This window comes from Protopterus annectens, chromosome 7.part1 (assembly GCF_019279795.1).
Source record: "Protopterus annectens isolate FY-2018-M chromosome 7.part1, PAN1.0, whole genome shotgun sequence".
Classification (NCBI taxonomy): Eukaryota; Metazoa; Chordata; order Ceratodontiformes; family Protopteridae; genus Protopterus; species Protopterus annectens.
Window position 1 is genome coordinate 373920389 of NC_056740.1, and position 18900 is coordinate 373939288.

The 18900-nt window shown below is 39.9% G+C and overlaps 1 protein-coding gene across 1 annotated transcript in view; it reads right to left on the reverse strand.

Annotated features, from left to right (window-relative positions):
- Nucleotides 1–2438: 2438 nt before the first annotated feature.
- The window catches only part of LOC122807786 (mitochondrial inner membrane protease ATP23 homolog), a 284770-nt gene continuing 268308 nt past the window's right edge, over nucleotides 2439–18900 (reverse strand). The window contains exon 3 of the mRNA XM_044078822.1: nucleotides 2439–2918. Coding sequence (XP_043934757.1) covers nucleotides 2715–2918 — 204 coding nt within the window. The 3' untranslated portion in view covers nucleotides 2439–2714. The remainder of the gene's footprint in view (nucleotides 2919–18900) is intronic.

An 18900-nucleotide genomic window follows, 5' to 3' on the forward strand; every position in this document is an offset into this window, starting at 1 on the left:
GATAAGCAACTGACCGTGGCTTTCTTCTTATTCAGCCTGGTGACAGGGACATGAGTGTGCCTCACAATGAAGTCTCCATTGACCAGAATGTTGGATTGTGAGGTGGCTTGCCATATGGGATTAGAAGTAGGGGCTCCATGATATGTGGCTGTATGTGTTGATGTGGGTGCTGTTTTGAAACTGTGTATTTGAGGCTGCTGAAGCTATCTGTTATGTGTACTTCATATCTAGGAAGTCTTTGGGATATAGGAGTGTTACATTTAAGTGCTTCATCATATGTGGGTCTATGCATCTGCTTTGAATTGTGTGATGAGTGCAGTGTGTTACTGATATTAAGAGTGCTTTTATGTGACAGCTTTGCCTCCGGTGACATTATGTAAATACATCTCTCACATACAGTATCAGTTTGAGAATTAACTGGCTGTCAGTAACCATGTCGGCAAGCTCTACAATGCTTCAGGATGCCCATATTCACCAAGCTAGTAACGGAGACAGTAGGAAAGTTCACATCCATGACAACAGACCCTTTCTTATTGATTAGACAGCTGGAGTGAGATTATAAAGTAATGTCAGGAGTATCTGGTTTGCAATTGTGGGGGCAGTGCTTGTCACTGCAAATTAGTCGTGCTGTGTGCAGTTAGGTATTAGTGAAATTTAAATGGTGCTTTTACAGGACAAAATGCCAACTCAAGGTGTCTGTGACTACACAAAGCACTGCCAAATACTCGAGGGGAAACTAATAAGTAGACCCTGATGATTTGTGGATAAAGTATTTAAGCAGATATTCTGAAGTTAGGTTAGACAGCAGGAAATCAAACAGTGCTTACTGAAAAGAAAGAACTAGCTTGTCAATAATAATGAAAAGAGGGAAGTCACCTGAATGGCTACTGCTTGGCTATTACTAGTGCTGGTCTCACCACAGCTTCATGATGCTGGGATAGAATGACCCTTTGCTTCTTCTTTCACCATAAGCAAAACAGTATCACCAGTCCCAAGATGAGAAGCAGGCCAAAGGCTCTTTGGTGATCCAACAATCTTGTCCTAGATGATGCAAATGTCTGTAGGCTTGTTGTAGCCTTTTTCTGCTAGATGCCTTGAATAGCAACCAGACCAATCAGGAAGATCAAACACAAACACTCACTGCCCAGTCATCAGAGAGGGTCAGGAATAAATGCACTCTGCTCCCTCTCTCTCACCAGGAGCAAAATATAAGCACAAATTCCAAGCTATTGCCTATGAAGCAGTTAGGCTTTCTGGTGATCAGCAGTCTCCAGGAAATAATGCTACTCTGCTCCTCCTCTCACCAGCAGCAAAATAGAAGCACTAATCCCAAGATTACTACTGAGAAGCAGAATGTGGGGGTCTTCAGTAATTGATGGTCTTGGAGCAGATGTTGCAGATTTTAAAGGTAAGATGGAAAACTGATTTAATGTCCTAAGAGCTTCAGTGTGCACAAAACAGATATGAAAAAGGGGTAACTTAAGCTTTAGCTAAGTGGAGAGCCACTAATTTTAAAAGTGCGATATTGATTGGGAGAGGACAGGCACTTTATACTCTGGTTCTATGGACAATAAATTTAAAAAGCTAAAGCGGAGTGATTTCACAAAATGATAATTTTGTGCTTACACACAATAGCCAATGAAAGAGAAGAGGCAAGGAGATATGTAGTGAAATTAAAATATGGAGCAGGCAACCAGAAAGATGACTGAGTTTAAAAAAACAACAGCAGCAAGGATGGAGGGTAGAGAAAAACTTAAAATTTCTGTGTGACTCACAACAGACACAGCTGTGGTGTCTTTCCTAGTTTAAATATGCAATAAAAAACAGAATACAAGCAAAACACATTGTACAGAAAATAAATCACAATGTACAAACCAGAAGAAGGCAATGAAGCTATACAAAATACAAGAAAGCAAAAACAAGCTAACATTTCCCTCACAGCCAGTTGTGGCAGAGTCTACGTGAGTTTTTCCAATAAATCATTCTACAATTAGCAAGACAGGCTAGAAGCTTTTCCCTGCTGTGTCTGAGACAAAGTCCAGGATTAATCTATTGCAATTATGGCACTTCTTCACTTCAGTATCATCTCCCAGGCAGTAAAGTTAACCAGTGTCTCTACTGGAGTATAATTTGGCAGTCAGATGAACACTTACAAGGACAAAATGCTTTAGGCACTGAATGTTGAAATTTTTCCACAAAAAATAAAAAAAAAATCAGGATCAAGTTTGGAACTTTGTAATTAGCAGAAAAGAACTGACAAGATACAGGGACTATGCAAGCTCTTGTACTGTAATGCATGACATCATGGCATGTGCACCCACTGTAAAACTTATATGAACAAAATTAGGATGTGGAGTTAAAGGGAAAACAAACCCAGCTGAAGACCCACTGTGATGGGTCCCTGATGTCAGATCGTATTTTCCATAAACTCTGCAAAATTCAAAAATGAATACTCTTTAATGCCAAATATTTGAAAATTACATTACAATAAAGAAAATATACTACATTGAAAGATAGGTAAATTTTACATCTCATTTTATAGCATACTGTTTTAACACAACATACAATTTAACCCTTCAGTCTGTAATGATAAACTGTGTCTTACACTGCCTAATAAATGCAAAACATGAACACAGTAAATTTACTGGTGGTATAAAAGTTATTTTTCAGAATAATCTGGCATAATGTATAGTATGTCATAAATTAGTCTTTCATCAAAGATTTGCATTATAGCGATCACGATTCTGGAAATCTCTGTAAGCAAATCTTGCTTCATTTTGGTTATGCGGTATCCTTCCAAAGGGTTCATGATCATTGAAACAGGATTCAAAAACTTGATCCACCGCCAATTTTGCCTCTTCTCTGCTAACTTTTCTTACTGCAAGAATGGAGCGAAGAGCTCTGTCTCGTACACACTGCTACAAAATAAGAGAAACAAGTAATTACCATTTCATGTCCAAAACACTGCAGTCTAAACAGACGAAGCTATCAGAACAATCAACTTTTCAATGGAAGCCAGGGCTCGGTACTGTGCAAAAGATAAACCAGTCAAATAGTACTCAATCATTGAATATAATGCCCCTTTGGCATGTACCTGTCAGGACACATGCAACAACTAGAAAGCCCACAGAGATACCTTACTAAAAGGATACAAAGCCTAAACAACATGCCCTTTGTGGACTGACTCAAAGCCTTGTCACTACATTTGGTATCCTACAGGCTGCTAAGTAGTGACCTGTGTTTGGTGTACAAGCCATTCTCAGACCCATTACTAATGGATTTACTGCACATCAAGAAGTCACATGGCATCAGAAATGCTTGGTTTACGGATTTGAACCTCTTCTGCAAAATCAGAGTAGTTTGGAGGGACAGATACACTTCACAGAGGATGCCGCTGCTGTGGAACAGACTCCCCCAGCCACATAAAACTACATTCATCCCTGTCCATTTTCAAGCACAACTTACATCTATGGATGAGAAACAGAAAATCTAACCCAGGACTGCCCCTTGTACTACTAATGGACAGCTGCAGCTCCTAAATGCTTTATCACATGCATGGGTCCCCTCAAATTACATGATCCCAGTTATTCTTCTTAGGGGTAATTATATATATATATATATATATATATATATATATATATATATATATATATATAAAATCACTCTGGAATAAAATCCCAGTCCAGGTTAGGCAGAATCCCTCATTGACTCTCTTCAAGAGGAATCTTGATGAGTGGATGGGAGATAGTAGGTTTACCCCGGGTATCACTTCTGTATCACTGTTAGACAGAGGCACAGTATACTAACCTCAAAAAAGGGCATAACAAAATGCATTTAAAATGGGTGGCGAAAGCCAAACACACTCTGGCTAGGCTTATAAATGCCCTAGGGCAGATGGCATGAACCTATATATATATATATATATATATATATATATATATATATATATATATATATATATATGTATATATATAAATTATCGACCATGGGATGGGTATGGCCAATTTATAAACAAATGGGGTAAGTTGTTATGAGCACAAAAAGAGAAAATGCCTAGGCTTAAAATGGCCTGCAAGGGCAACTATTCTAGTACTTACCTATGGACGTATAATACAAATAAAGCATACAGGATACAACAAAAATAAGCAAAGCAACTGTATTTGCAAAATTTTAACTCCATTAGAAAAAAACAGAAAACAACTACACAAACAATTCACATAACACAAAGGGCATTATGAAACATCCATATTTACATATGAACAAGAGGCTCAATAAAGACTTGAGCTCTGACTTTTGTGATAAAAAAAGGAATGACTGGCTTTTGCACAGAAACAGCCAATTTGATTCAGCAGAATAATGAAGGGGGGGGGCCTCAATTCACCTGGCATATGACCTGTTTTACGACTGTAGCTGAAGACTGCCTAAAGTGGTCCTACTAGATCATGTTTAAGCTACTTAGGAAGCAACCAAGTATACTGTCAGCGGCCACTGAAGCAGTGTTTTTGACCTTAGCAAATGCTACCAGGACCTGCTCCCTGTTGATAGCTGGAGGGAATATGCTAGAAGGGATTTCACAAGGGGCACTGGGGGGAGTTATAGCTAAAGTTTCAACCAGTAGATTCACTATGTCACCCTGGTCAATGAAGGTTATGCGATTTACCACCAGACAGCAATGCCCTCCCATGTTGATGAGTACTAATTCCAATATGTTTGATCCTCTGGTTGCTGTATGTGCTATCTTAAGTGCGCACTATCCGATCCAGGGTGTTTATGGTGATAAAGTCCAGGAAACACTGTGCCTGTGAGCTAGAGGCAAATGTAAGTTTCCTAGTCTGTACAAGGGTAATTAAAATCACCCAAGGGTAGGGTATTTGGTTGGAAGGTGAGCAACTTTAGTATGTCTAGCTATGAGTTGTGAGCTATGTTGTGAGCTATGTGGGTCACAGAGGGTGACCTGTAGCTGGTCAAGACATGCTAAGGAACCTTGTCTATGAAGACATGGAAGTGGATGAACTCCAGGGCATCATACTGTTTAACCAACCTAGAGTTGTATTTGTTGCTAATGTAGATTGAGACACCTCTACCTTTAGCCCATGGCTGTGCTGCTGTTGGTCTAAATGTGTGGAAAGCATTGTAGCCTTGCACTTCCAGAGTACTTTTTGCAGCTTTAAACCAAGTCCCTGTAACAGCACAGATGTCTTCATTCTCCAGAATGAGAAGTGCTTGTAAGTGTGGAGTTTCTTGTTTAGGGTAACACCTTAAAGTTTTGAGTTTTTATTTTTTTTTTACTTTTTTGGTATGTTGGTAGTTTTGTCATTATGACATTGCCTAAAAAAGACTATAAGGGGGTAGATAAAAATTTTAGCCAATATCTGAATGCCTGGGGGGACTGCTACAGACCATCCCTGGCAAAGCAATTAGTCTGTTAACCATGTACTCCCATACGGATACATTTTGGATTCCTCTGGAGTGACACCAGAAACTAAGCCAATTATTAAAATCAAATCTTTTTCTGTTCATACTGCCAGACCAAAAAGCCAAACAAACTGTGTAAAAACAAAAAGATATGATCCAGCAAGCTGTAATCAAGTCAAACAAACTTTAATTGTAAGCGCTTTCGTCAGAGTTAATGCCCTGACTTCAGACAATCAAAACCAAGCCTAAAAACCTTTAAATACAAGTCAAGTATCAATTAATCAATTAAATTTGCTCTTAAAAATAAATTATAGTTGATTAACTAATCATTAAAATACAATGTAAAATCCATCATTAAAGATATTGAAAATATATTAAAAGTATATGTATAAATATTTAAACATGTTCATACTGTGGCATCATCCTTGGTGAAGGCAGAATGCTGCTCAATGCAAGTCACGTACCTGTCTGTGACAAATATTCACAAAATGTGAAGCAATCAGTAAGCCACCTTGCCAGAGTCAGTTAAAAGACTTTCTTTACCAAGTTGTTTTGTCCAAATGAAACAAACAGATGATTATAATTTCTGAACTGTTGATTCTATGTAAATATAATCTCATCTGCCTGCAGATATCTATAGAATGCAAGAAATATTCACCTTTACTGGAATACAGTAGAAAAAAGACCAGAAGACTGACTAATTTCAGTTACAGCAGTTATATTCAGCATAATGGATGGATTAGTACTAAGCATTACCTTTTCTTTATGAAAAGTCAAGTAGAAAGTATCAATTCATAAAGCCTGAAGCCATAATATTTGCCTGTCTGAAGTAACTTTCCCCAAAGACAGGATCTTCAAGGATGATTACCTTAGGACTGATGAAGAAGATAATTCAAAAGAAAGTAAAATCAATTTCTGTAGCGCAAAATTTGAGAGTCCATGGAGACAAGGGCTCTTCAATGAAGGCTTAATAAGGAACATGCCTCTTCCAACTACTCTGTACTTTTTCAGAAAAGATTTCAAGCCTGCATAAACTAAAGCACTGCTAGTGGTTCTCTGCTGGGTGAGGAAAGTAAACCTATATTTTTCTGTCTGTTCCTGCTAGAGCTGCTTTCTGTTTTACCTGCTCCATTTCATTTTCTGTTTTAAGAAACCAGCTTGGCCTGGTATTTTTGTTCTATGTGAGAGACAGATACTTAAATTACCTGGGCTGCGCATTTCACGTTTTTTTTCCATTGGTTAAATTGTTTCTTGAGTGATACTTTAAATACACAGTGAATTTCTGGGCCTTTGTCTTTTTCTGAGAAGGTTTCAAGCCTGCATAAACTGGTGGCAATTCCCTGCTAGTTTCCCACTCACCTTCCCCTTTGTTGATCTGCTTTCTAAACCTAAATCCAAAATAAAAAGTAAGTTGAGACACCGGAGAGTGTATAAGCTACAAATAAAACAATAAAACACTCCTCAGGTAAGGCAGTCACCCGTAAATTCTCCAAAAATAAGACCTTTAATGTCCTTTAATATCCAAACTCAACAATGGTTTAGCGCTTTCGTCTGTGGTAATCAGACATCATCAGAAGTACTGGAATAAAAAAACATCATCATCATCATCTTTCGGCTTTTCCCATTAGGGGTCGCCACAGCGGATCATCTCTTTCCATTTCTTCCTATCCTCTGCATCTTGCTCTGTCACACCAACCGCCTGCATGTCCTCTCTCACCATGTCCATAAATCTTATCTTAGGCCTTCCTCTTTTCCTCTTACCTGGCAGCTCCATCCTTAGCATCTTTTTCCCAATATACCCATCATCCCTCCACAGCACATGTCCAAACCAACGCAATCTCGTCTCTCTTGCTTTGTCTCCAAACTGTCCAACATGAGCTGACCCTCTAATATACTGATTCCTAATCCTATCCATCCTAGTACACAGTGTGCAAATCTTAACATCTTTAACTCTGCCACATCCAGCTCTGACTCCTGCCTTTTTGTCAATGCCACTGTCTCCAACCCATATAACATAGCTGGTCCCACTACTGTCTTGTAGACCTTCCCTTTCACTCTTACTGGTACCAGTCTGTCACAAATCACTCCTAACACTCTTCTCCACTCATTCCACCCTGCCTGTACTCTCTTCTTCACCTCTCTTCCACATTCACCATTACTCTAAACTGTTGATCCCAAGTACTTAAACTCGTCCACCTTTACCAACTCTAGTCCTTGCATCCTCACCATTCCTCTACCCTCCCTCTCATTTACACACATATATTCTGTCTTAGCCCTGCTGACCTTCATTCCTCTGCTCTCTAGAGCATATCTCCACCTCTCCAGAGTCTCCTCAACCGGATTCCTACTCTCACTACAGATCACAATGTCATCTACAAACATCATAGTCCACGGGGCCTCCTGTCTGATCTCATCTGTCAACCTGTCCATCACCACTGCAAATAAGAAAGGACTCAGAGCTGATCCTTGATGTAATCCCACCTCCACCTTAAACGGATCTGTCACTCCCACTGCAGTCCTCACCACTGTCACACTACTCTCGTACATATCCTGCACCACTCTTACATACTTCTCTGCCACTCCCGACTTCCTCATACAATACCACAACTCTTCTCTAGGCACCCTGTCATATGCTTTCTCCAAGTCTACAAAGACACAATGCAACTCCTTCTGACCTTCTCTGTATTTCTCCAATAACACTCTCAGAGCAAACATCGCATCTGTAGTGCTCTTTCCTGGCATGAAACCATACTGCTGATCACTAATCATCACCACCCTTCTTAACCAAGCTTCTACTACTCTCTCCCATAACTTCAAGCTGTGACTGATCAATTGTATCCCTCTGTAGTTACTACAGCTCTGCACATCACCCTTATTCTTAAAGATAGGTACCAAAACACTTTTTCTCCACTCCTCAGGCATCCTCTGACTTTCCAAAATTTCATTAAACAATCTACTTAAAAATTCCACTGCCATTTCTCCTAAGCACCTCCATGCTTCCATTGGGATGTCATCTGGGCCAACAGCCTTTCCATTCTTCATCCTCTTCATAGCTGTCCTTACTTCCTCCTTGCTAATCTGTTTCACTATCCCCACATCATCCAACCTTCTCTCTCTCTCATTCTCTTCATTCATCAGCCTCTCAAAATACTCTTTACATCTACTCAACACACTCTCCTCTCTTGTGAGTACCTTTCCCTCACTATCCTTTATCACCCTTACTTGCTGCACATCTTTCCCAGTTCTGTCCCTCTGTCTAGCCAATCAGTACAGGTCCTTTTCTCCCTCTTTAGTGTCCAATCTCTCATACAACTCTCCATACGCCTTATCCTTAGCTTTTGCCACCTCTCTCTTTGCCATGCGCCTCATCTCCTTATACTCATGTCTACTTTCTTCATCTCTTTGACAATCCCAAAACATTTCATACTTAAATAGAAAAAAGGTTAAGAACACACCCCCAAGTATGTCCAATAAAAACCTTGCATATAAATGCCAATAAATCCAACCCCAGTAAGAAACAGTGTTATATAAATAAATAAATATAACATTTATTTTTGTGTGTTTTTAATGAATTTATATGTTTTTGTATTTGTAGCTGTAAATACAAGCACCTGACCTGCACTGTGTTGTATCTCGTTTTAAGTTCACTGGAAATAGAAACAAATTCGTTGATAGCAGGTGGACTTGCTGCATCAAGTCTTAACTGCCACACCATTTCACTGTGTAGGAGATGTTTTTTCCAGTCACCAACAAATGGCTAGATCTTTACTTGTTCAAGAATGACAAATTTAAACTTAACAAAACCAATACATTCCATAGCGTGACGGGCCAAAGCACTCTGGTTACCTAATTTCTGTATACTGTATTAATGTTGATATATTCTCCGGTTAAGAGCACTGACCGTTTTCCCAATATAGAATACTTTGCACACAGTGCAAAAAGCTAAATATATCACTCTTTCTGAACAACAGGTGAATCTATCATCATTGGCCCATTTTAAAATGCTATCATGTAACCATCCATTGTAGTTCTCCTCTACATGACTACACTGCTTACATCTCCCGCACCTGTGTGTCACTGGTCAAGACCCTAGTCCAATACCAGTAGGTCTCTCCAAAATATTTTTCATGTTTGGTTTTCTTTTACATGTAAATGCTGTTTTCAAATCACCTAAGGGTCTTGTATTTTCTTCACAATTAAAAATACTCCAATGTTTTCATATAATATCTTCAATGCTCTTAACATCTAAAGTATAATGTAGTACCATAATACTACTTGTGTTAAAAATTGTATTCGTGCCAGAATTCACATCATCATTCTTGTACAAACCATGCTTAATAATAGATTTGTATTTTGTTTGTCTTTCAGACTACACCGACGTTTTAGTTTCATCAATAAGCTTAAAGGGGAACTGTCTAGCTAAAAACATCTCTAAGTGTCTTAAATTCCTCTAAACAAACATTATCATCAGATGTTAATCTACAGGCCCTAATGTATTTACTTTTGAGGATACCTCTTTTTTGATGACAGGGGTGGCAACTTGAAAAATAATAAAAAAGTTACAAAAAGTAGGTTTACGATATAACCTTGTTTCAAACCCATTCAAAGGTGACAAAGAAATTTTAATGTCTAAAAAATTAATTTCATATTAACCTGGATGATGGTTAAAGTGCAAAAAACTGCACTATTTTCTAACAACACAAAAAATTCAGAAAGTTGTGTATGGTCACCTTCCCAAATCAACAGTAGGTCATCCAGGTATGTATAATAACCCCTTAGTTTTTTGAACAAGGGCATTTAGAAAAGAATATATAATTCCCATCTCAGTAAAACACAGTTTGCAAACACGGGGGCACAGGCGGCCCCCATTGCCATCCCAGTTGTTTGTTTATAATATTCCCCATCAAACTTAATGAAGTTATTTGTTAAAATAACCTCCATAAGATCATGTATAAGCACACATTCACTTTCAGTTGAGTTCCAAAATTCACTTATCACTTCATTAAACCACATTACGCCCTCCTCATGTGGTATACATGAAATAAGTTTTTAATATCACATGTATCAAAGCTACAATTTAAATCCAAGTTAACATCCCTAAGTTTATGTAATTAAGTCCCATGAGTCCCATACAATATGGTGAAAATTGCACAACAAATTTTTAAGTTTAATATCAATAAATTTCGCCATGGGCTCAGTAATTAAACCGGCCGAAGCCACTATGGGATGAAAGGGAGGATTGTCTTGACTAGAGTGAATTTTTGGAATCCCAAATATGCTTGGTATAATAGGATTAGCAACAGTTAAAAAATCTCGAAACTCTTGAGTAAACTGATCAAACAAGGAAAAACTCATCAAGTGCAACTTTTATGCCCCGATGTGCAATGTTTATCTCATCAATAGATATGGGGCAATAAGTGTCAGTGTTGCATAGCAAGTTCAACAATCACCCGTTATAATCAGCATTATACATAGTAATGAGTCCACCACCTTTGTGGAGTCTCATACATCTAACTTCGTAGTCATTCATAATAGTGTTAAGTATGGATTTTTCTTCCATACTAAGGTTATAGAAATGACAACCATTTTTCTCCTTTAACAACCCTCTAATATCTCTTTCACATAATTTTTCAAAAATTTGGATTGTTCGGTGCAGTGTTGGATTAGTTAAACTTCTCCTCTTACAAACACTATCACCTTGCACATAAGTGTGGTCACCAAATAACAATTTTAAATTTAATCTACGTGTAAACATTTTTAAATCCAGTAAAATGTGTTCTAATTTAGATCTATTTGAAGGAACAAAGTTAAAGCCTTTTAAAAATAACTAATGATGAATAGGTTCAATTTCCATCTCTGTAAAGTTATAGATGTTGAACCCATAAGTAGAAGTAAAGGTACCTGTTGATATAGAAAGTACAGTTGTGTACACTTACCATAAATGTAGATGTTCGAGTGTATTCACTGTTGCAGCCATTACATTTGGGTAATCCTGCTGGCAGGTTGCCCTCAGTCGGCCTGAATTCCAAAGTCCTGGGTCCTGCGTCGGCTGCTGTCGCCCCTTCCCTGACGTCAGGCTGTCAGGGGTATAAAAGATGCGGCCGACGCCATTTTCTTTAGTTTTTCTTGCCCCAGATGTCAGCTGCCCCCTAAAAGGGTAGCCAAAATTTATATATATATATATATATATATATATATATATATATATATATATATATAAATACATGCATCAATATAAACTTTACCTTCATCTACAAGCAGATACACCCCATAGGTTGTATAAATCAGAGAAGGAAAGATAGGTACCATCAGAAGAAAAGGTGGATGGCGGGTGGGTAACCTGGACTGCAACAGTGAATACACTCGAACATCTACATTTATGGTAAGTGTACACAACTGTACTATGTTCTTCGTGTTTCACTGTTGCAGTCATTATATTTGGGTAGAGTCCCAAAGCTAAGGTTGGGAGGCTGGAGCTAAACAGCATTAGGAGCGGCTATAAGGCCCTGCAGAACTGCAGTGGCAAAGCCTGCCCTGGATTTAGAGTAGAGTGGTAAATGATAGTGCTTTGTAAAGGTGTGCACTGAACTCCAAGTAGCAGCCTCTAAAATGTCCTTGGTTGGTACTCCCCTGAGAAAGGTTGCTGAAGTGGCTGCAGCTCTGGTTGAATGTGGCCTAATGCTCTTAGGCACTGGCTTGCCATGGTGTAAGTAGCAGAAACGAATGCAGTTTGAAATAGTCTGCTTTGAAATAGCCTTTCCTTGTGGTCCTGCAGCATACGCCACTAGTAATTGCTCTATCTTTCTGAAAATTTTGGTTCTGTCCAAGTAGAATCGAAGCTGTCTGTGTACGTCCAAAGAATGCAGAATTCTCTCCCCCTTGTTCTGTGGATTTGGATAAAAAGTTGGCAGATGAATAGTTTGGTTAAGAGCCACACTGGACACCACCTTAGGCATAAATGTTGGGTTTGTCCTCAGAGAGACCCTGTCTGGATAAAAAATGACAAAAGGTTCCACAGCCATGAGTGCCTGTAGCTCTGAAACTTGTCTTGCAGAAGTTATTGCTGGGAGCAGACCTGTTTTCCAAGATAAAAACTTTATATCAGCAGTAGCAGCTGGCTCAAAAGGAGGCAGAGTGAGTTTTTCCAAGACATAGTTGAGGTCCCATGCAGGCATTGGTGATCTCCTTGGAGGCCTTAAATTTTTGGCTCCTCTGAAGTGCTGTTTTAGTAAGGGATGAGAAAAGACTGGTGGCTCTGTATTGTAATGAGCCGAAATGGCAGAAGCATGAATTTTAACAGATGAAAAAAATAGGCCTTTGTACAGCATCTCAGTTAAGTATTGTAAAATCTAAGGAATATTTGGCACAGCTGTATTGGTTCCTTGTGCCTGGTTCCAAGCACAGAACCTCTTCCATTTCCCAGCATAAGATTTTCTAGTACTCGGCCTTCTGGCTTCCAAAATGATATCCATCACAGCTTTACTGAGAGGTGCATTTTGTATGTCTACGTTATCCTCCATGCTGCCAGGTTTAAAGTCCTGAGTTGGCTGTGCAGGATCTGATTGTTTTTCTGGGACAGTAGATGAGGTATTTGAGGTAAGGTCCAAGCTGGGCATTGAGACAAGTTCTTTAGGACTGGAAACCAGTACTGGCGGGGCCAGTCTGGGGCAATCAGTATCATTTTTGGCTTTTCCTGTCTGACCTTTAGAGTACCTTGGGGAGGAGAGGTAGAGGGGGAAAGGCATATACTGATAGGTTTTTCCAGCTGAAAGATAGGGCATCCACTTTCCATGCTTGTCTGTGATAAGTCCTTGTGCAGAATCTTTTTTGCTGGTAGTTGTGAGGGGAGGCAAATATATCTATGTCCAGGCATCCCCATTTCCTTGTTATCATGCTGAAGACTTGTGGATCCAGCTGCCACTCATGGGGATCCATGAGGTTTCTGCTTAGTTCGTCTGCCAGAGTATTTTTCCTTCCTGGCAGGAATTGTGCCTGCAGATGTACTTGGTAAGTTAATGCTGTGTCCCACAAAGTCATGGCTAGTCTGCAAAGGGGGTATGAATGTGTGCCCCCCATGCTTGCTTATATACCACATGACCGTAGTGTTGTCTGTCTTTATCAGTAGTTGTCCCGGATGAAGTAGGTCCTTGAAGGCTGTCAGAGCATTTTGAACAGCGAGCATCTCTTTTTGATTGATATGTAGATGCATTTGGTTTGAGGACCATGTGCCCTGAATGCATCTTCCTGCCATGTGAGCCCCCCGGCATAATCTGATGCATCCGTTGTTAGTGTCTGCCTGGCTGGGGGTAATGTGAATGGCTGTCCCTTGTTTTGGAGACAAGCCTTTGCCCACCATCGAAACTCCTGTTGCAAGCAGGGAATGAGGGTAATAATCGTTTCCAGGTTGTGGCAATGTTGAGTCCAAACATTTTTTGGGTACCATTGAAGTTTCCTCATATGCAGTCTTGCATATGGAATCTGTAGGATGCAGGATGCCATGAAGCCCAAAGCCTGCAGAATTTTTCTTGCAGATAACTGGGCCTTTGTTGCCAACATTATGAAATAGGTAGTCAGTTGCCTTTGTTTGTCTGGCGTGAGATAGGCCATCTGGGCAGTTGTATTTAAGCTTGCACTCAGGAATATTATCTCTTGAGAGGGTACTAGTTTTGATTTCTTTTCATTGACTGTGTACCCCAGGCATGTTAGAAGTCTTTTTACAAATGCCAGATGCTGTTGAAGAATGTCCTTGTTCTCTGCTTGAATTAGACAGCCGTCCAAGTAAGGATATATTTGTATTCCTCTTTGTCTGCAGAATGCAATTACTGGTGCCAGGCACTTTGTAAAGACCCTGGGCGCAGTAGATAAGCCAAAGGGCAGTGCAGAGAATTGGTAATGTATTGAGCCAGCCTTGAATCTGAGGTATCTTCTGCATAATTGTCTGATTGGGACATGCAGGTATGCCTCTTCTAGGTCTAATGTCACAAGCCAAGCGTTCTTGCCCAGCATGGGCAGAAGCTGCTGCAAAGTCAACATCTTGAATTTCGGTATCTCCAGGAATGTGTTCAGAACATATAGGTCCAGTATTGGCCTCCAGGCCTTGTCCTTTCTGGGTACCAAGAACAGTCTTGAGTAAAATCCTTGTCCCTGCTCTTGCTCTGGTACTTGCTGAATGGCCCTCATGTCCATGAGGGATGAGACTTGTTTTTGTGCCTCTGCCCATTGGTTTTTTGGCAGATCTGGCCAGCCGTTTGCCGTTGGCAGGGAATGAAAATGGAACTCGTAGCCTTGTGACACAATATTTAGAACCCACTTGTCCTGGGTTATAATGTGCTAATTTTGAGAAAAAAGTGCTAATTTTCCCCCTAAGGGTGCTGCCAGGAGATAAGAGCTTGGTGCAGGCAGAGGGAAGTCATTGGGACTGTTTCCTGTATGGTTGTGATTTGTCTTCTCCAACTTTGGAGGTAGAAGCACCCCGTTGCTTTGACCTGTAAGAACCTTGCGCCTGGGATCTGCCTCTAGGACATCTGGATCTGCCCATTTGAGGTCTGTCTGACACAGGAAAGGACCAATTCTTTGTTGGCCAGTGTCTACTAAGCCTAGGTGGCTGTACTTATAAAAAACCTTTGACAGTTTGCATAGATTTAGCTTTGTCCTCCATTTTCTTTAACACCTCTTCTGCCTTAACACCAAACAAAGTATCATGCTGTAAAGATGCATCTAATAATTTAACTTTGACATGATCAGGCAGATTTTGTTCCTTTAACCAAGCATGCCTTCTAATTACAGAACTTGTAACTGCGGCCCTGCAGGAGGCCTCCAAAGAATCAAAACCACATTGTAAAGTATGCTTTCCAACTTGTTCAGCTGCATGCAATAAATCCTACATGTCCTTGTTTTCTGCCCATTCTGAGTTTAACATTTTCTGTTTAAGCAATGCCATGACATGTTGCTGATATATGAGCATATGAAACTGACAGTTTAAGGCCCTTATAACCAAGGTAGCAGATGTGTAAACCTTTTTTCCCCATCTATCCAGTGCCCTAGAATCTCTGTCAGAGGGGGTAGGGTTTTTTGCAGCGGAAGCCTTAACTCCTTTGGGACCCTGTGAAATAGTTTCTGGGTCTGCAGCAGGGTTTTTAAAAAGGAATTTATAAGTCAAGAACCCTGTAATATCTGTCAGGCTTAACAGGAGCTGGAGGTAAGGAGTCTGGGGTAAGACTAGATTCCGAAAACACATCATCTGGTGAGATGGCTAGTGGCCAGTGTTGAGGTAGTAAAAGGAAATCCCTGAGCCTCTTTTTAGATTCTGAAAAATCTTGGCTTTCGCAGTGGAAATGCTCCCTCATGGTATGCAAGGTTTCCCCAAAAGAGTAGTCCTCTGGAGGAGAAGCTGAAGGAATAGATTCTTCAGCTACAGAATCCTCATAGGGGGGAAGAGAATATTCCTGTTCAGAAGAGGAATCAGAAGAATTAGAAACCTGATCTGAAGATTCATAGTCAGTCTCTTGCCTAGGCCTCTTATCAGGAGGGGGATGGGAACCCCTGATCAAGGCAATCAAGTCTTTGGACATTTTGAGCATCTGTTTTTTGGGCATAGAGGCCTGTCCACGTGGCTCTTGAGTTTGTTTCTTTGCTTTAGAAGGTGCTTTAGCCTTTGTCTTTGAAGCTGAAGTCAGTTTGATGTAGAGATGTAGACAGGTTTGAATACACCCTCAGAAGCCGGTGCCTGCTCAGCGGCTCCGGACCCATCTGAAGGAATAGTATCCGAGGCTCCAATACCTTGAGTTTCCAGCGGCATGGCCGACTTCACGTGGGAGTCGGTAGCGGCCTGCGACTCTAAAGTAGCGGGTGTCAGGGGCTGCGAAAGCGCCTCAATGAGAACCAGCAACTGGCTTAGAAGAAGCTTCGTCGTCGGTTTTGGGCCTCGATTGTCTATCTCTCTCCTTTTCTTTGCATTTTTTGTGAACTCCGGTAGTCGGATGGCTATCCTACGACATTTCTGGATAATTAAATCGGTGTCCAAAATAGTTTAAAGCAAAATCATACCGACGCTTAATAGTGCATTGGTTAAATCTAGCACAAAACTGACAACCAGAAACGTTGTGATCTGGGCCTAGGCAAGGAATACAGTAAGAATGAAAGTCCTTATGAGGTATTTGCTTTCCACAAGAAATACAATTATTTACTTTTTTACTTTTTCTGACATCGGTCTGGAGCAAGAAAAAAGTTTCCCCAACGGGGTACTTAGCTTTATTGAAGACTTCGGATCTGAAACACGAACACAAAAATCTCAGGAGTCTGCCGACCAGCACTTGTGAACTGCTTCTGCTTCGGGCACCGCGCGGCAAGAAAGACTAAAGAAAATGGCGTCAGCCGCATCTTTTATACCTCTGATGGCTTAATGTCAAGGAAGGGGAGACAGCAGCCGACGCAGGACCCAGGACTTTGGAATTCAGGCCAACTAAGGGCAACCTGCCAGCAGGATTACCCAAATGTAATGACTGCAACAGTGAAACACAAAGAACATCAATCCTCCAAATCATTGGAAATCACCGTCTCTGGTTCCTCTTCCTTGAGCTCTGACCATAGTTCCATTGTTTGGACCTCTTCCTCTGGTTGTAGTTTTTTGTCGTCTCGTTTCCGTTTATTAGCCAACCTCTTGGATCGCCTGGGTATAAAATCCTCTAAAGGGGCTGTTTTATCGACACCATGATTGCAGTCATGTCTGCCGACAGAGTTTGAAAATGTGTCATGGTGTTGTTGTTGCAAAGAAACACCAGGTGGTAAAAGGTAAACCTAATTTGTTCTTGTAGTCAGCATCATCATGTGCTAACTTCCTGTCCTTCCTTTCTTTTGCTTTAATCATTTAGTTGTCGACCCTGGAAAAAACTTTATGGTATTTGTCCTTGTATAAATCAAAGACTAAGTCGGAAATAATAAAATTGACAAGTTTGTGAATATCATCCTTAAGTTCAGTCATTTTTCTGTTATTGTCCTTAACCAGAAGGCATAGTAAATCTAAGCCAGTCCAGTCACAAAGTTCTAAAAGCTCAAAATGGAATATACTATTGTTCTCAACTCCCTGGGGGAACTTCCAGAGACGTAACCTTTTTGGGATGTGTCCCCTTTTAATACTCTCTTCCAAAAACATATCACATTGCAGTATTTATATAGCACTTTCTCCAAAGCAATAACTTATTCCTTAAAAGTGAAACAGTTTTCATTTACTTTAGATGTATTTTTGTTCCCGTCATTCGTACCAAAATGATCTAACCAACCGTTCACATTTGGAACAGAAGTAAAGTCCATATTGTATGAATTGTTAGCATTACCTTGCCCAACATCAACTGTGTTGTTAACAGAGCTGCCTCTGCCCTCAAATGCGACAGATGTAGTGCGCCTCTGCCAGGGGTCGGAGTATCAGCTAATTGCTGCACAATTCTCTGCATTAATAACTGTACCGACATAGTCAAATTCCCTTGTTCCAACAAAGGGTTAAAGTTCGGAGAAGCTAGTAAATCTTGTGACCTGCCGGAAGCCATACCGGTGGTTACAAATGTAGAAACAACAATCCAAAATAAAACGTTGAGACACCAGAGAGTGTATAAGCTACAAATAAAACAATAAAACCCTCCTCAAGTAAGGCAATCACATGTACATTCTCCAAAAATAAAACCTTTAACGTCCTTTAATATCCAAACGCAACAATGTTTAGCTCTTTCATCTGTGCTAATCAGACATCATCAGAACCACTGGAATAAAAAACATATCGTACTTAAATAAAAAAAAAGGTTAGGAACACACCCCCAAGTATGTCCAATAAAAACCTTGCATATATAAAACGTTAATAAATCCAACCCCAGTAAGAAATAGCGTTATATAAATAAACATAAAATTTGTTATTTTTGTGTGTTTTTATGAATTTATATGTTTTTGTATTTGTACTGTAAATACAAGCACCTGACCTACACCGTGTTGTATCTCTTTTTAAGTTCACTGGAAATAGAAAGTTCTTCCTGGGGTTGGATTTACTGACATTTTATATATGCATGGCCATTTGGGAAAAGCATACCATTTTGAGAGAAGACATCTGTTGTAATGTAGTTTTTTTCTGAAGGTTTGTTGATGACCTTTTTCTTTTATGGGAGGGTGAAGCTAATGCTTTTACATCTTTTTTGGACTACATTAATAATAGTATTAACTTCCTCAGGTTTACTGCACACAGTTCTATCACCTGAATAGATTTTTTGGCTGTAAATATACAAAGGACGTCATTGGGTAATTTTGAAACAGGGATTTTTTAGAAAGGAATGTTATATAAATACCTTTATACAAAGAAATAGCATGCACCCACAGCACATCTTCACGAATGTGATGAGAGGACAGGCCTTAAGAGTGTCATGAATAACAGCTAATGAGAATAAATTTAGAGATGAGTTATATACCTTAGAGAAAAATTTTGTAGAGAGAGGTTATGTACAAGAA